General features: G+C 37.8%; 2 protein-coding genes across 10 annotated transcripts in view; one reads left to right on the top strand and one right to left on the bottom strand.

The window, feature by feature from the left end:
• Positions 1-13,440, top strand: part of tmem60 (transmembrane protein 60) — a 41,541-nt gene extending 28,101 nt beyond the window's left edge. For all 5 annotated transcript variants that reach the window (XR_016150724.1, XR_016150723.1, XR_016150722.1 and 2 more), the window contains 2 exons: positions 10,088-10,331; positions 11,707-13,440. The gene's annotated coding sequence lies outside the window, so the exon portion shown is untranslated. The remainder of the gene's footprint in view (positions 1-10,087; positions 10,332-11,706) is intronic.
• The window catches only part of erc1a (ELKS/RAB6-interacting/CAST family member 1a), a 30,703-nt gene extending 16,548 nt beyond the window's left edge, over positions 1-14,155 (bottom strand). For all 5 annotated transcript variants that reach the window (XM_039657823.2, XM_039657819.2, XM_039657821.2 and 2 more), the window contains exons 1-3: positions 13,469-14,155; positions 10,106-10,483; positions 653-727 (exon numbers count right to left, since the gene is read on the bottom strand). In XM_039657823.2, coding sequence (XP_039513757.1) covers positions 653-727; positions 10,106-10,483; positions 13,469-14,155 — 1,140 coding nt within the window. The remainder of the gene's footprint in view (positions 1-652; positions 728-10,105; positions 10,484-13,468) is intronic.
• Positions 14,156-15,712: the final 1,557 nt, after the last annotated feature.

Genomic DNA, 15,712 nt, shown 5'->3' with positions numbered 1-15,712 from the left:
ACAAATTTAAGTTTTATAAGCTCAAATGCTCGCCTTGCTCTGTTCTGTGACGCACGTTTGTGACACTTCTGTTCGAACTCGTTCATCAAAATGAACGAATCTTTTTCCGAGTCAATTCGTTTGTTTTGTTCATTGAATGAACCAAATGACTCGGAAAAAGATTCTTTTATTTTGATAAACGAGTTTGAGCGAGCATTTGAGCTTATAAAACATAAACTTTTTTATTTAAATGAGCGATCGTTTAGCTTGATAAGACCCTTATTCATCGCCTGGAATCGTTTAAAGCCCTTTCATCAGTTTGCAGTTTGTACTGAAACTGTCTTTTGGACCTTGAACCATTTGGTTCCCATTGAAGTCCTTTATATGGAGACAAATCCTGGAATGTTCTCATCAAAAACCTTCATTTCTTTTTTGACTGAAGAAAGAATGACTTGGACATCTTGGATGACATGGGGGTGAGTAAATTATCAGCCAACAAGTTTTTTCAAAAGTGACTCCTTTAAGCTTAATAGTATAGTACAAAATATTGTTTGATATTTCACATCAATTTGTATGGGCTTTTAACGCACTGATAGTCAAAAGAAAAATGTGGTTCCTGTCATCATACGTAAACAGTTTAACACATTAATTAAAATAGGAGTTAAAGTACTACCTTCATCTCAATTACAGTCTGAAGAGCTTTGGTTTTCGTAGTCTCTGGCGTCCCCTCGAGGCGGCGATGCAGCTCCTGCAATTAAAGACACGGTTGGCACTTCTTTCACACCAGTGCCAGAAATAGAGCTCTCAGATATGTCATCATACCTTGAGGGAGAGCAGCACTGTTTAGTTTTGGCTGAATTTTCCATCACATTACAGGAGCTGTACTCCATTATAAGTACAAATAGGGTCTCGTCTCCAGCTATCTGGTTCTATTAAGTATCTACTTTTTCTAGTTCTATTAAGTATCCTACTTTTTTGTACTTTAAGGGAGAGTAGCTGCCATCATTATTTGACTGAATGTTGATTAATGGTGCATGAAGAGAGAATAGACTTTCTGCTTTATTTCCCTGTATTGCCTGAATCTTTTTTTGTAGCACATGTACAGTGAAAAAGTGCTTAACCTTCAGAAAATGATGGTTGCAACATCCAGATGTGATCCTAAATATTGTACAAGCTGTTTTATTTGCTATTTATTTTTTTATGTGGATTGTAATTTTTGCAACCCTGTTTCCCAAGTTATCCAAACTATATTATGTCAAAATACAGTTAAAATTTATAATTTTGTTAAAATAAGCATATAAACACATTATCTAAAAAAACAAAAAACATAACACTACTCCAAAGTTAGTATTGGTTGCAATATGCAAGCAAATAATTTAATAATTTTTCTTATAATAACTTGGCTAATAGGGTTGAGTGGCTGAGCTTGACGAATGCAGGCAAATAAAATGTGTGTATAATTCTAAAAAAAAAATATATATAGTTTTTTTGTAATGGGGAATTTTTTTGTAATGGGGAAAATCATCTAGTAACAGGATTGTGAGTAAAGAAAGAGCTAAACATTATTTAGAAATAGATATATAATAGATTATATCAAAGTATCTTAGTCAAATGAAAGAAAAATAAATAAAAATATAGCTGCGAGCAGCGATGGCGGGCCCAAGCCGGTGGCACCGCAACCCCGGTTCCTTTAGTTACCTAAAGGCACCCGGGTGGCGGTGCCGAAGGCTTTGGCCCTTTCATGATTAAATGTTAAAACGGCTTGCCATACTCTGTCATTTCGACTAGTCAAAATTATGTTACAGATATCTTAAATGATAATACAAACTATCCAAAATGTAATTACGACTAGACAGAAAGACGTTGTTGATATCTACAATGTTAATTCCGGATAGGCAAACTTAGCTTTTAAATGTTAAAAGGGCTTGCCATACAGGGACGTAGGCTCAGAGAGAGGCTCACCATATTCAAACCAAAATATCTGACTTCCTCTTGGTCCGAGCTAATGACTATGTAATAGAAAGTTGTCCGGCTTGAGGAGTACAATGTATATACCGATTTTTGTAACTGTAGATAAAACTAACAACCCCACTTTTGTCAAAAGGTGGCGCTATTTAGTCCTTGCACCATGCCCGTTTCTGAAACTTTGCACGTCTACTGGCTAATAAATGTGATGTATCTGTTGAGTTTCAAGCAATTTCAATTTCAATTTGACTGTTGAAAAGAAGTGCGCCGATTAGATACTCAGGATCGGTATCGGCTCTGACACTGCCATCTTTGACGAGGCTGATTCATATTGTGCATATACTATTCTATGTAAGGCACAAAGGCACAAAAACTTTCTAAAGTACCATAAAGTTTTTGTGTACTGTATTATAAGTGTTCTGAAGCTATTATGTGATATAGAAATTAATATTTAAGTCATTAAATTCAAGAACACGTAAACTTTTCCCTCTCTGCGCCTGTCAGTCATTCTCCATTCAGCATTCAAACAGCACGTCGCATTCGGTTACAGTCAATGATGAAACGATCTTCAAGATGATTCAATGTTAATCCTATTATACTGGGTCTTTAAGATAAAGGTCTAAAGGTCTATATTTTCGAATGAAGAAACTTTTTCTTGCTGGACTTTATTGCTGTAACTTAATCGTGTTACTTTCTACCGGGTGTCAGACGCTGTCGGTTAGATCACAACACTAGAGTCAGAGCACTATAATTGTTCTTCACGCACACAGTAACTGAAATTTAAAACCTTTAAAAGAAAAGGCTCAATAAACTATTGCATAGATAGATAATGTATAATACACTGTTCATAAATATGTATTTCCTTTGTGCTTTGAACTTTTCAATACGGACTCAATGCGCTGTAACTTCATGTGGCTTCAAGCACAACATTCTCCGCTCGGGATGCACATAAGTGCTTTGTGCTGCACCGTATTAGAGCCGTAATATCATAATGCAGTGACGTAATGACAGATTATTAATTGCCTTTCAATTATATGTTGCTGCGTCATTAAACATCTGTCCTATGCATTTCAAACATTTATAGCAGCCATGGCTTTATCTTTTTATGATTTTTGTTATCTTGTTTTTCATGAATGTATTTTTTAAAAATAAGAGCAATGTGTATTATCTATTATTAATATAGTTTATAATAGCATTTTTGTCATAGATTATGACAAAGTAATCATATGATCCACCAGCGAGGAACCAGCAGACCAGAGTGAACATTCTTTCTGTTTAGTTCAATCCTACTTAATAGGAATTTATTTAAAATGCTCGCTCTACTCCACACCATTAATGTCTTGTGCGGACATCCGTATTTTGACTTTCGGTTTTAAGTAAGCGATTTAAAAGCTCCCAAGTCCCAGCAGAGTCACACGTTGATTAACCGGTGGGAATATACACAATAGGCCTACCTGATATTGAACACAAGAGGGCAGTATAGCACTACGTATGACTCAGATTATTATTTTTTTCTGAATTTTACAACAATTCTGGCTGTTTTTGAACGTAAACATAATTCTTAAATGAAAAAAAGGAAAAATTGGGGACGTTATAATATTTGTATAATTTAATTTAGAAACAAATGATGTATAATTACATTTTTAGAAGATATGAGGCTTTTAGTGTTTACTTTTTTGACATTACTTTAATCTTTTGCCATAGTTGCACATGTCTACTGGCTAATAAATGTGATGTATCTGTTGAGTTTCAAGCAATTTCAAGCATGCTAAGAGTCCCAAAAGCATCAAAAAAGAATGTTAAAGTTTGTTTCGTTGCCACGGCAACAGTATCAAAGATATCAAAAATTCATTCACAGGTCTACATCTGCCGTGTATTTACATTATACAGATGAAGTTTGAAGCAAATCGGTTAAAAATAAGAGAGTGATTTCAAAGCATTTTGAAAGTGACACACTTCCTGCTGCCAGTTGGTGGCGCTATAACTTTGACTCACAATAGTCACATCCATGTGATCGGTCTCTTACAGCGAAAACACTGCTGAAGTTTCATCAAGATCAGTTAATGTATGCTGAAGTTATAACAGACATCCTGTTTCATGTTTCTCGCCATAATTTCGTTTCCTCGCCACGGCCAAACCGTTCGAGATATCAAAAATCCCGTGGCACTTTTTCATCCTTAATGTCTTGACTTCACGCTGATCGAGTTTCGTCGAATTTGGTTCAGTGCTCTAGGAGCAATAATTTAAATTCCATTGCATGTGTTTTAAACACAACCCTAAATAGCCAACTTCCTGTTGGGCTGGGGTAAAAAGTAAGAGTGTGAAGTAGGCTATATATGAAACGATGAGATCTATATGTGTACCAAGTTTCATATTATTACATGCAAGTGTGTTTGATTTATGGACCAAATTTTCAGACCAAGTTTATTGACCAAGTTAATCTGATTAATAAACTAATTATATAAAACTATTGTCAATTCACTACAATTAAACTAGTTATATGCCTTTACTTATAAAAAATAAAAATAAAAACTTATTTAAAAAATACCAGGCTTGAGAAATGTATTTTCTTTATGCAGGTCATACACACAGCAGTGAAATGGTTAAGCCCCCTCCCCCTGCACACACACACAGACAGCCAGCCAGCCAGCCAGCCAAAGACACATGTAGGCTCAGAGTGGCCATATTCAAACAAAAATATCTGACTTTCCGTGGGTCCTAGCTAATAAGTGTCAATTAGAAAGTTGTCCGGCTCGAGGAGTACAATATACATACCAATTTTTGTAACTCTAGTTAAAACTAACCACCCCACTTTTGTCAAAAGGTGGCGCTACTGAGCCCTCACCACGCCCGTTTCTGCAACTTTGCACATGTCTACTGGCTAATAAATGTGATGTGTCTGTCGAGTTTCATGCAATTTGAAGCATGCTAAGGGTCTCAAAAGCATCCTAAAAGCATCCTAAAAGAAGGGTAAAGTTTGATGCGTCGCCACGGCAACAGTTTCAAAGATATCAAGAATCCATTCACAGGTCTTCATCTGCCGTATGTTTCCATTATACATATGAAGTTTGAAGCAAATCGGGTAAAAATAAAAGGGTGATATCTAAGCATTTTGAAAGTGACACACTTCCTGCTGCCAGTTGGTGGCGCTATAACTTTGACTCACAATAGTCACATCCATGTGATCGTCCTCTTACAGCGAACACACTGCTGAAGTTTCATCAAGATCAGTTAATGTATGCTGAAGTTATAACACACTTCCTGTTTCACGTTTCTCGCCATGATTTCGTTTCCCCGCCACGGACAAACCGTTCGAGATATAAAAAATCCCCTCGCAAACTTTCATCCTCAATGTCTTGACTTCATGCTGACCGAGTTTCGTCGAATTTGGATCAAAGCTCTAGGAGGAGTATTTGACATTCCATTGCGATCGTTTTACAAACAAACCTCAATAGCCGACTTCCTGTTGGGCTGGGGTAAAAAGTAAGAGCGCGAGGTATAGATGAAACGATGAGATCAACATGTGTACCGAGTTTCATATTATTACATACAAGCGTGTTTGAGTTATGGACCAAGTGTTCGGACCCCGTTCCAGGGGGCGCTGACGAGCCGCCCTGCCACGCCCGGGTACCAGCTTCAGCCCGGCTCTGATGGCCGCGGGTTCTGACCCGTGTGCAAAGTTTCAAGAGTTTTCGAGCACGTTAAGGGCCCCAAAAGTGCCCAAAAGGTAGTAAAATAATAATAAATATAGCTGCGAGCAGCGATGGCGGGCCCAAGCCGGTGGCACCGCAACCCCGGTTCCTTCAGTTACCTAAAGGCACCCGGGTGGCGGTGCCGAAGGCTTTGGCCCTTTCATGATTAAATGTTAAAACGGCTTGCCATACTATGTCATTTCGACTAGTCAAAATTATGTTACAGATATCTTAAATGATAATACAAACTATCCAAAATGTAATTACGACTAGACATAAAGACGTTGATATCTACAATGTTAATTCCGGATAGGCAAACTTAGCTTTTAAATGTTAAAAGGGCTTGCCATACAGGGACGTAGGCTCAGAGAGAGGCTCACCATATTCAAACCAAAATATCGGACTTCCTCTTGGTCCGAGCTAATGACTATGTAATAGAAAGTTGTCCGGCTTGAGGAGTAAAATGTATATACCGATTTTTGTAACTGTAGATAAAACTAACAACCCCACTTTTGTCAAAAGGTGGCGCTATTTAGTCCTTGCACCATGCCCGTTTCTGAAACTTTGCACGTCTACTGGCTAATAAATGTGATGTATCTGTTGAGTTTCAAGCAATTTCAATTTCAATTTGACTGTTGAAAAGAAGTGCGCCGATTAGATACTCAGGATTGGTATCGGCTCTGACACTGCCATCTTTGACGAGGCTGATTCAAATTCTATATTGTGCATATACTATTCTATGTAAGGCAAAAAAGGCACAAAAACTTTCTAAAGTACCATAAAGTTTTTGTGTACTGTATTATAAGTGTTCTGAAGCTATTATGTGATATAGAAATTAATATTTAAGTCATTAAATTCAAGAACACGTAAACTTTTCCCTCTCTGCGCCTGTCAGTCATTCTCCATTCAGCATTCAAACAGCACGTCGCATTCGGTTACAGTCAACGATGAAACGATCTTCAAGATGATTCAATGTTAATCCTATTATACTGGATCTTTAAGATAAAGGTCTAAAGGTCTATATTTTCGAATGAAGAAACTTTTTCTTGCTGGACTTTATTGCTGTAACTTAATCGTGTTACTTTCTACCGGGTGTCAGACGCTGTCGGTTAGATCACAACACTAGAGTCAGAGCACTATAATTGTTTTTCACGCACACAGTAACTGAAATTTAAAACCTTTAAAAGAAAAGGCTCAATAAACTATTGCATAGATAGATAATGTATAATACACTGTTCATAAATATGTATTTCCTTTGTGCTTTGAACTTTTCAATACGGACTCAATGCGCTGTAACTTCATGTGGCTTCAAGCACATCATTCTCCGCTCGGGATGCACATAAGTGCTTTGTGCTGCACCGTATTAGAGCCGTAATATCATAATGCAGTGACGTAATGACAGATTATTAATTGCCTTTCAATTATATGTTGCTGCGTCATTAAACATCTGTCCTATGCATTTCAAACATTTATAGCAGCCATGGCTATATCTTTTTATGATTTTTGTTATCTTGTTTTTCATGAATGTATTTTTTAAAAATAAGAGCAATATGTATTATCTATTATTAATATAGTTTATAATAGCATTTTTGTCATAGATTATGACAAAGTAATCATATGATCCACCAGCGAGGAACCAGCAGAACAGAGTGAACATTCTTTCTGTTTAGTTCAATCCTACTTAATAGGAATTTATTTAAAATGCTCGCTCTACTCCACACCATTAATGTCTTGTGCATACATCCGTATTTTGACTTTCGGTTTTAAGTAAGCGATTTAAAAGCTCCAAAGTCCCAGCGGAGTAACACGTTGATTAACCGGTGGGAATATACACAATAGGCCTACCTGATATTGAACACAAGAGGGCAGTATAGCACTACGTATGACTCAGATTATTATTTTTTTCTGAATTTTACAACAATTCTGGCTGTTTTTGAACATAAACATAATTCTTAAATGAAAAAAGGGAAAAATTGGGGAAGTTATAATATTTGTATAATTTAATTTAGAAACAAATGATGTATAATTACATTTTTAGAAGATATGAGGCTTTTAGTGTTTACTTTTTTGACATTACTTTAATCTTTTGCCATAGTTGCACATGTCTACTGGCTAATAAATGTGATGTATCTGTTGAGTTTCAAGCAATTTCAAGCATGCTAAGAGTCCCAAAAGCATCAAAAAAGAATGTTAAAGTTTGTTTCGTTGCCACGGCAACAGTATCAAAGATATCAAAAATTCATTCACAGGTCTACATCTGCCGTGTATTTACATTATACAGATGAAGTTTGAAGCAAATCGGTTAAAAATAAGAGAGTGATTTCAAAGCATTTTGAAAGTGACACACTTCCTGCTGCCAGTTGGTGGCGCTATAACTTTGACTCACAATAGTCACATCCATGTGATCGGTCTCTTACAGCGAAAACACTGCTGAAGTTTCATCAAGATCAGTTAATGTATGCTGAAGTTATAACACACATCCTGTTTCATGTTTCTCGCCATAATTTCGTTTCCTCGCCACGGCCAAACCGTTCGAGATATCAAAAATCCCGTGGCACTTTTTCATCCTTAATGTCTTGACTTCACGCTGATCGAGTTTCGTCGAATTTGGTTCAGTGCTCTAGGAGCAATAATTTAAATTCCATTGCATGTGTTTTAAACACAACCCTAAATAGCCGACTTCCTGTTGGGCTGGGGTAAAAAGTAAGAGTGTGAAGTATATATGAAACGATGAGATCTATATGTGTACCAAGTTTCATATTATTACATGCAAGTGTGTTTGATTTATGGACCAAATTTTCAGACCAAGTTTATTGACCAAGTTAATCTGATTAATAAACTAATTATATAAAACTATTGTCAATTCACTACAATTAAACTAGTTATATGCCTTTACTTATAAAAAATAAAAATAAAAATTTATTTAAAAAATACCAGGCTTGAGAAATGTATTTTCTTTATGCAGGTCATACACACAGCAGTGAAATGGTTAAGCCCCCTCCCCCTGCACACACACACACACACACACACACACACACACACACACATATACAGCCAGCCAGCCAGCCAGCCAGCCAAAGACACAGAGACACAGAGACATGTAGGCTCAGAGTGGCCATATTCAAACAAAAATATCTGACTTTCTGTGGGTCCTAGCTAATAAGTGTCAATTAGAAAGTTGTCCGGCTCGAGGAGTACAATATACATACCAATTTTTGTAACTCTAGTTAAAACTAACAACCCCACTTTTGTCAAAAGGTGGCGCTACTGAGCCCTCACCACGCCCGTTTCTGAAACTTTGCACGTCTACTGGCTAATAAATGTGATGTGTCTGTCGAGTTTCATGCATTTTGAAGCATGCTAAGGGTCTCAAAAGCATCCAAAAAGCATCCTAAAAGAAGGGTAAAATTTGATGCGTCGCCACGGCAACAGTTTCAAAGATATCAAGAATCCATTCACAGGTCTACATCTGCCGTATGTTTACAATATACATATGAAGTTTGAAGCAAATCGGGTAAAAATAAAAGGGTGATATCAAAGCATTTTGAAAGTGACACACTTCCTGCTGCCAGTTGGTGGCGCTATAACTTTGACTCACAATAGTCACATCCATGTGATCGTCCTCTTACAGCGAACACACTGCTGAAGTTTCATCAAGATCAGTTAATGTATGCTGAAGTTATAACACACTTCCTGTTTCACGTTTCTCGCCATGATTTCGTTTCCTCGCCACGGACAAACCGTTCGAGATATAAAAAATCCCCTCGCAAACTTTCATCCTCAATGTCTTGACTTCACGCTGACCGAGTTTCGTCGAATTTGGATCAAAGCTCTAGGAGGAGTATATGACATTCCATTGCGAGCGTTTTACAAACAAACCTCAATAGCCGACTTCCTGTTGGGCTGGGGTAAAAAGTAAGAGTGTGAGGTATAGATGAAACGATGAGATCAACATGTGTACCGAGTTTCATATTATTACATACAAGCGTGTTTGAGTTATGGACCAAGTGTTCGGACCCCGTTCCAGGGGGCGCTGACGAGCCACCCTACCACGCCCGGGTACCAGCTTCAGCCCGGCTCTGATGGCCGCGGGTTCTGACCCGTGTGCAAAGTTTCAAGAGTTTTCGAGCACGTTAAGGGCCCCAAAAGTGCCCAAAAGGTAGTAAAATAATAATAATTATAATAATAATAGTAAAGAAAAATAATCCCAAGGAAAACAATAGGGCCTTCGCCCTTTCAGGGCTTGGGCCCTAATTATAATAATAATAGTAAAGAAAAATAATCCTTAGGAAAACAATAGGGCCTTCGCCCTTTCAGGGCTTGGGCCCTAATAATATGTTTTTAAACAATTACATTATTTTCCAATTACATATATACCAAATTCATTTTCTATTCATGTAAAGTGCAGTTTTTTAAATAATATTTTCATATTTTGTCATTTGTATTTTCAGACTCAAGTTCCTACACACCTCTCTCAAAGCCACTAGCTCTTTATCACGCTGTTCTAGAAGGTTCTCCAGGTGGTGTGCGTGCATCTCAGCATCTGCGAGGCGTCGTGTGCGCTCATGGTCCTCCTCACTGGCTTTAGCCGAGGGTCCCTTGCTGTGCAACATCTCCAGGAGCTTTTTGACTGAGTCATCACGAGCAGCTAGCGTCTGCCGCTGGGTCTCCATGCGAACCTCCATCTCCTCCAAGGTACGGCGGAGCAAGAACAGCTCTCGAGCCTGTCTCTCCTGCTCCTCGCTGGGCTCGCAGGCCAGCGGCTCCCCGGGGGGCTGGAGCAGCTGGTTCAAGTCGCGCTGGATACGCAGCTCGGCCTGCAGCGCCTGAACGGTTGTCTGCAGGTGCTGTGATGGACACGAGAATCATTTACTCACAATTCGTTCAAAAATATTTCAAAACAGAAATAGTTTAAAAATTTGGGAACTGATTAGGGCTGTCAAACGATTAATCGTGATTAATCGCATCCAAAATAAAAGTTTGTGTTTACGTAATATATGTGGGTGCACTGTGTATAATTATTTCATATATTTAAATACACACACATGCTTGTATATATTTAAGAAATATTTTCATGCATATACTGTATATAGATTTATATATCATTTATATTATATATAAATATACTACATATTTTTGTATATAAATAATATTTTTTTCTTAAATATACATGTACGTGTGTGTATTTATATATATATACAAAATAATTAAACACAGTGCACCCACATATATTATGTAAACACAAACTTTTATTTTGGATGCGATTAATCGCCCTAGAACTGATGTAAAGGAGAGTTAACAGCCAAGAAATCAAGGTTATCGGTTTCACATCATAGTTTATCAGCTATTATCCTATTATTTATAAAAGCATCCCACAGAAACCATCTCTTTATTCATCAGTGAATAATACAGTTCAATCTATTGTATCATCTTTCATACAAGCAGTAACATGAGTAATTACTGAGAACAGTTGGGATGTAAACATCTCATTTGTAACTACCACTGTCTACAACTTGAATTGGTAAAAACTGGTTGGTTACAACATCCAGATGAAAAATTGGTTACATCCATGTAGATGCAACTACTATGTTGAAAACTTGATGGCAGCCAAAAGGCAACTAAACTAAACTTATACATTTTCTTAATCCCTAATTAATGGTATGATCTCATTAAGACCAACAGGCACAAAACTAATAGCCAAGAATCACCCAATAACACATACGAAGACTCAGAGCTCTCTAATGATTCGTGTGTTAGTTTCAATCTCAAGCGAATGGTGTGAGGAGCGTGATAATGCTGATTATGCTAGTGAATAACCAAGCTGTCATTAGCTTAGTGCTGTACGCCCCATCGTCTGGGAATCTGTCATGACAGCCATGTTGCAGTGAATCATGGTTTGAAGCTAATCATTCAAATAAGGGGAGTGTTTCAAACGCAACATAGATGGATGACTATGCCACTGTCACTGCTACCAAAACCCATCTCAGTGTACATTTAAAAAATGTACCACTGAATTTTCATTCTTAATTAGCTCAGATGTATTCCTCATCGAGCATATTGTGGCTTGCAGGAATCAGGCTGTGCAGTGAGCCGCACGCAGCAGGACCAGGATGGCCATTTCAGGATTGGCCATTAGCGTCACCTCACCGCGGAGGTAGACTTTCCCTTCTCGTTTGAAGATGAGCTGGATCTTTAATCACTCAATTCTCAGTCACTCGTATAAATCTATGAAAATGCTTTGATGCGATACAAATGTGTCTATAAATAGCTGGTCTTAACTAGTTTAAGCTGGTCAGTTCTACCTGACACATGCATTTCAGGGCAGTGTTTGGAAGGGAAAACTATTGCACTGATTACTGAATATTGAGGAGTATATACAGTATAAAGCTTGCTATTTTAAAGATAGCATCCATTTTATGCGTGCTACGCTGTTGTCATGTGTCGTGTTCAAATCTCCAAATTTTGCATGTATTTTTTCCCTGTGAATTTACAGATATTACACTAGCACAGTGTGCTCTGTATAATGCATATTTTGGCAAATGTAGAGGGTATTCAGTGCATACTAAAACATGCATACTATATGCACAGTATGCATATTATATACTACAGAAATAGTATGGGTATAGTGATAGTGTATATGCGTGTGCTGAGATGTTGAATAAGTTGTGTTCCAAGGTTGTAATTATTTTAGTTAATTAGTTTATACAGTTATTTTAGTATTATTTATATATGTAGTATTTATAAATATATTTTTTTAAATTTAGCTTTTACGTTCATATTTTGTTTTCATTTAGAATTTTGTTCTTTTTATTAGTTTTTAGTTTTTTATATATTTCTATACATCTTTATCTTTATTTTTTTTCCATTTCAGCTATTTTTTAGGTTAATGAAGTACATCACCCATGTACTCATAGTACAATACGCCACGCTGCATTTTTCACTCAAAAAATGCTGGGTTGTTTCAACCCAAATTTGGGTCAAATATGGACAAACCCAAATGTTGGGTTAAAAATGAAATAAAGAAATTCACAGTTGAAAGTAAAAGTTGAAGTTGGGTTAATTTAAATTGCATTTTTAACCTAACCATATTTGACCCAAATTTGGGTTAAAACAACCCAGCATTGTTTAGAGTGTATGAACACAGTACTTGAACTACTTATAAAATGGCAGAGAATAGTGAAGAAGTATGCGAAATGGGTTGCACTTATCCAAAATCTATCGATGTAAATCTGTTCTCAAATAGAACTACACTTTTATAGATATACAGGGGTGTAACGATACCCTCATGCCACGATTCGATACATATCACGATACTGATACGATATTATTGCGATACTCTAAGACAAATAATAACAACATTCATGATTCTGAAGCTGAAAATACAGAATTATTTTAGATGAATATTCTTGCACTTTTTCTGACTATATATTGGACACTTTTTACTGGTCAAGTTACTTTTAAGTCATTTGGCATTATCAGGACACACAAATATCCCCCCATTGAATTATTATACATTATAATCAGCAGTATATATAGTAGTGTAATGTAGTACTGACACTAAAACTTTTGTGAGAATTTTCTCTCACACAGTAATTTTTATTTTGGGGAACTATCCACGATACGTATTGTATTTTTGTATTGCGATATATTGTGGTGCGACATATTGTTACACCCCTAATATACAGTGCCTTTTAGTACTGATCTAGGATACTGATTTAAATCTAGATTCCTTTAACCATATGCTTCAATCCAGAAAACAACTCTCCAATCAGCAAATAAATGATCACTTGTACTTCAAAAAAAAACAAGCATATCCTGCCAGATGTACCCACCTGTGTCTCATCTTGCACTGCGCGGTACTGCTCCTTCCACACTACGATTTTCGACGCCTCGTCTTTGCGCAGCGCACGTTCCTTCTTCAGCTCCGGGCTCCAGAAGCTTTTGATGGAGCTCATGGACGAGCTGAGCTTGCTCTCCTTCACCTCGATCTCCTTCCGAAGGAGCTCGTTCTCCCTCAGCACCTCCTTGAGCTGGGCTTGGAGCTCCATGATGGTGTTGTCCCTCGCCTGACGTAGGGAGTGAGGAACAGTTGAAGCTGCATGGATCTCCCCTCCAAAGCCCATAGAGTCGGTCGACACTGCCGGCACCATGGCCATGTCAGGTGTGCTGCCTGTGACCGTTCCCCGAACCCCGTAGGGAATGCTGCCTCCAAAGCGTCCTGTCGCCACTCCGCTCTTAGGGAGGTCAGGGGAGGTGCCGATTGCGACCTCGTTGTCGCTCATGTACATCGGCCCTGACGTGGCGTACGCGGCATTGAGAGATTGAATGTTCTCCATGGACAACGTCTTGCCTCCAGAGCCGCCCGGGCCTCCACCGCTGCCCCCCATGCTGTTGGTGCGACGGTGGCCCATGCGAGGTGACCGAGGCAGTCGTGGTGAGCGGCCCGAGTTGCCCTGGTTGTTTCTACCCCCGCCGTGATTACTGTCCATTTTGCTCACCGAGCGCGAACTTCCGTACATTTTGGTAAATTTAGCCACCAAAAAAATTTGTTTTTTTTAGGTAATGTGCTACTAGGCAGGCCAGGTCATCTTCATCTCATTAATGAGGAATGTGATCTGTCAAGGAAATGCTGGTCTTCAGTATCTTTCAAATGGAGCAAGTATGGTGGCCTGTAAAATGAAATAAAAAGGCAAACCCCTCAAAAGACACAAAATTACATTACATAATTGTTACCTGTACCACAAAACAGATCACTTTGGGGCAAAAATGACCCAGACATTTCAAATGTGGGGGTAATCCTCCAATATTTTCAATTGCAATTTTATCTAGAGTTTGAAATTGATACTTGAGTATTTCCATAAATTGCATTCTAGGCCTGATGGGTACAAAATGCCTACAAAACCCAAACCCAAAGTGACCAGTAGCTGGCAATTATCTGTATTTTCTGTCTCAGAAGCTAGTTTTGCAGTGTTTTTTGATTAAAAACACTAAAATCACTGAGAGCTATAATCTAATAGTGTTTGTGTTTATTGTGTCATATCTTCTGCATTATTGATAGCTACTGATTTGCTTTATTATGTAGGCCTATTATATACCTATAATTGTTCATATTGATACTTATATCTCAGTATATTCTAGCATGTTTAAAAATGCCCTATAAAATGTACAAAAAAATCAATTCCAGACAGGAAATAAAGCTCCATTTTTTTACAGTGGTTTCAACAAACAACATAAGCTTTCCCCCACACCACTTCTACGTTAACATTACTATGTCGTTATTGTTATACTAATCTCAATAGAAATCTGAATCGTGCTATGGACAATTAATTCAAATAATTCACTGGCTAGCGATGTAATAATCCATCTCCCATTTACACACTGAATGAGTGAATCGAAGGAAAGGTGGGGTTTTAATGTAGGCTCACACTCCAAGGTTATTAAACATTTAATGTTAACAGCTATACCAACAATATTATGGTATACTCAGCTAATGATTTATACCCTAAACGCATATTCGATGTCCATCGCTGTCGATTCAGTAATGTTGTGCTATTTAGGTGAAGAGGCTTCTCAGCCTTGACAAACCAACCAGAAGCGTCGGCATTTCCACACATCACGTCAACGAGACTTGCAAATGCGCAAAATTACAGACTACAATTCTAATACAATTTAGATTACGGATATACTAAACCTAATGTTCCGTAAAATCCGGTCTTGCAATCGCTCAGCCACAATCCTGGGCATCCTCCCTCAATGTCCTTCTTCTCCACCATTTGCCTCCTCTTTTGTTAGTAATAGCTGTCCGGCAAATGCGACAGTAAATGAGAGGCGCTATTTGAATATCAATATATGCATTAAATAACCGTAACCATATAAGTTACGAGCGTTCTCTATTTTATGATAAACCACAATAGAATTTTTTTTTTCTCTCCAAAAATCTATTTACCTTCAATGGCTGGTCTATTTCATCCGATATGGAACGACCGTCTGTCCAAGAGATGTGTGATAGAGAGGAAGCGGCCTATTTTTCTTTGTATTGCTTTATGATTTTATTATTTGCAGACATACACCAGCAT

Source organism: Pimephales promelas, chromosome 25 (genome assembly GCF_988280905.1).
Source record: "Pimephales promelas chromosome 25, fPimPro1.hap1.1, whole genome shotgun sequence".
Lineage (NCBI taxonomy): Eukaryota > Metazoa > Chordata > Actinopteri > Cypriniformes > Leuciscidae > Pimephales > Pimephales promelas.
This window is presented reverse-complemented; position numbering and strand designations above follow the sequence as displayed.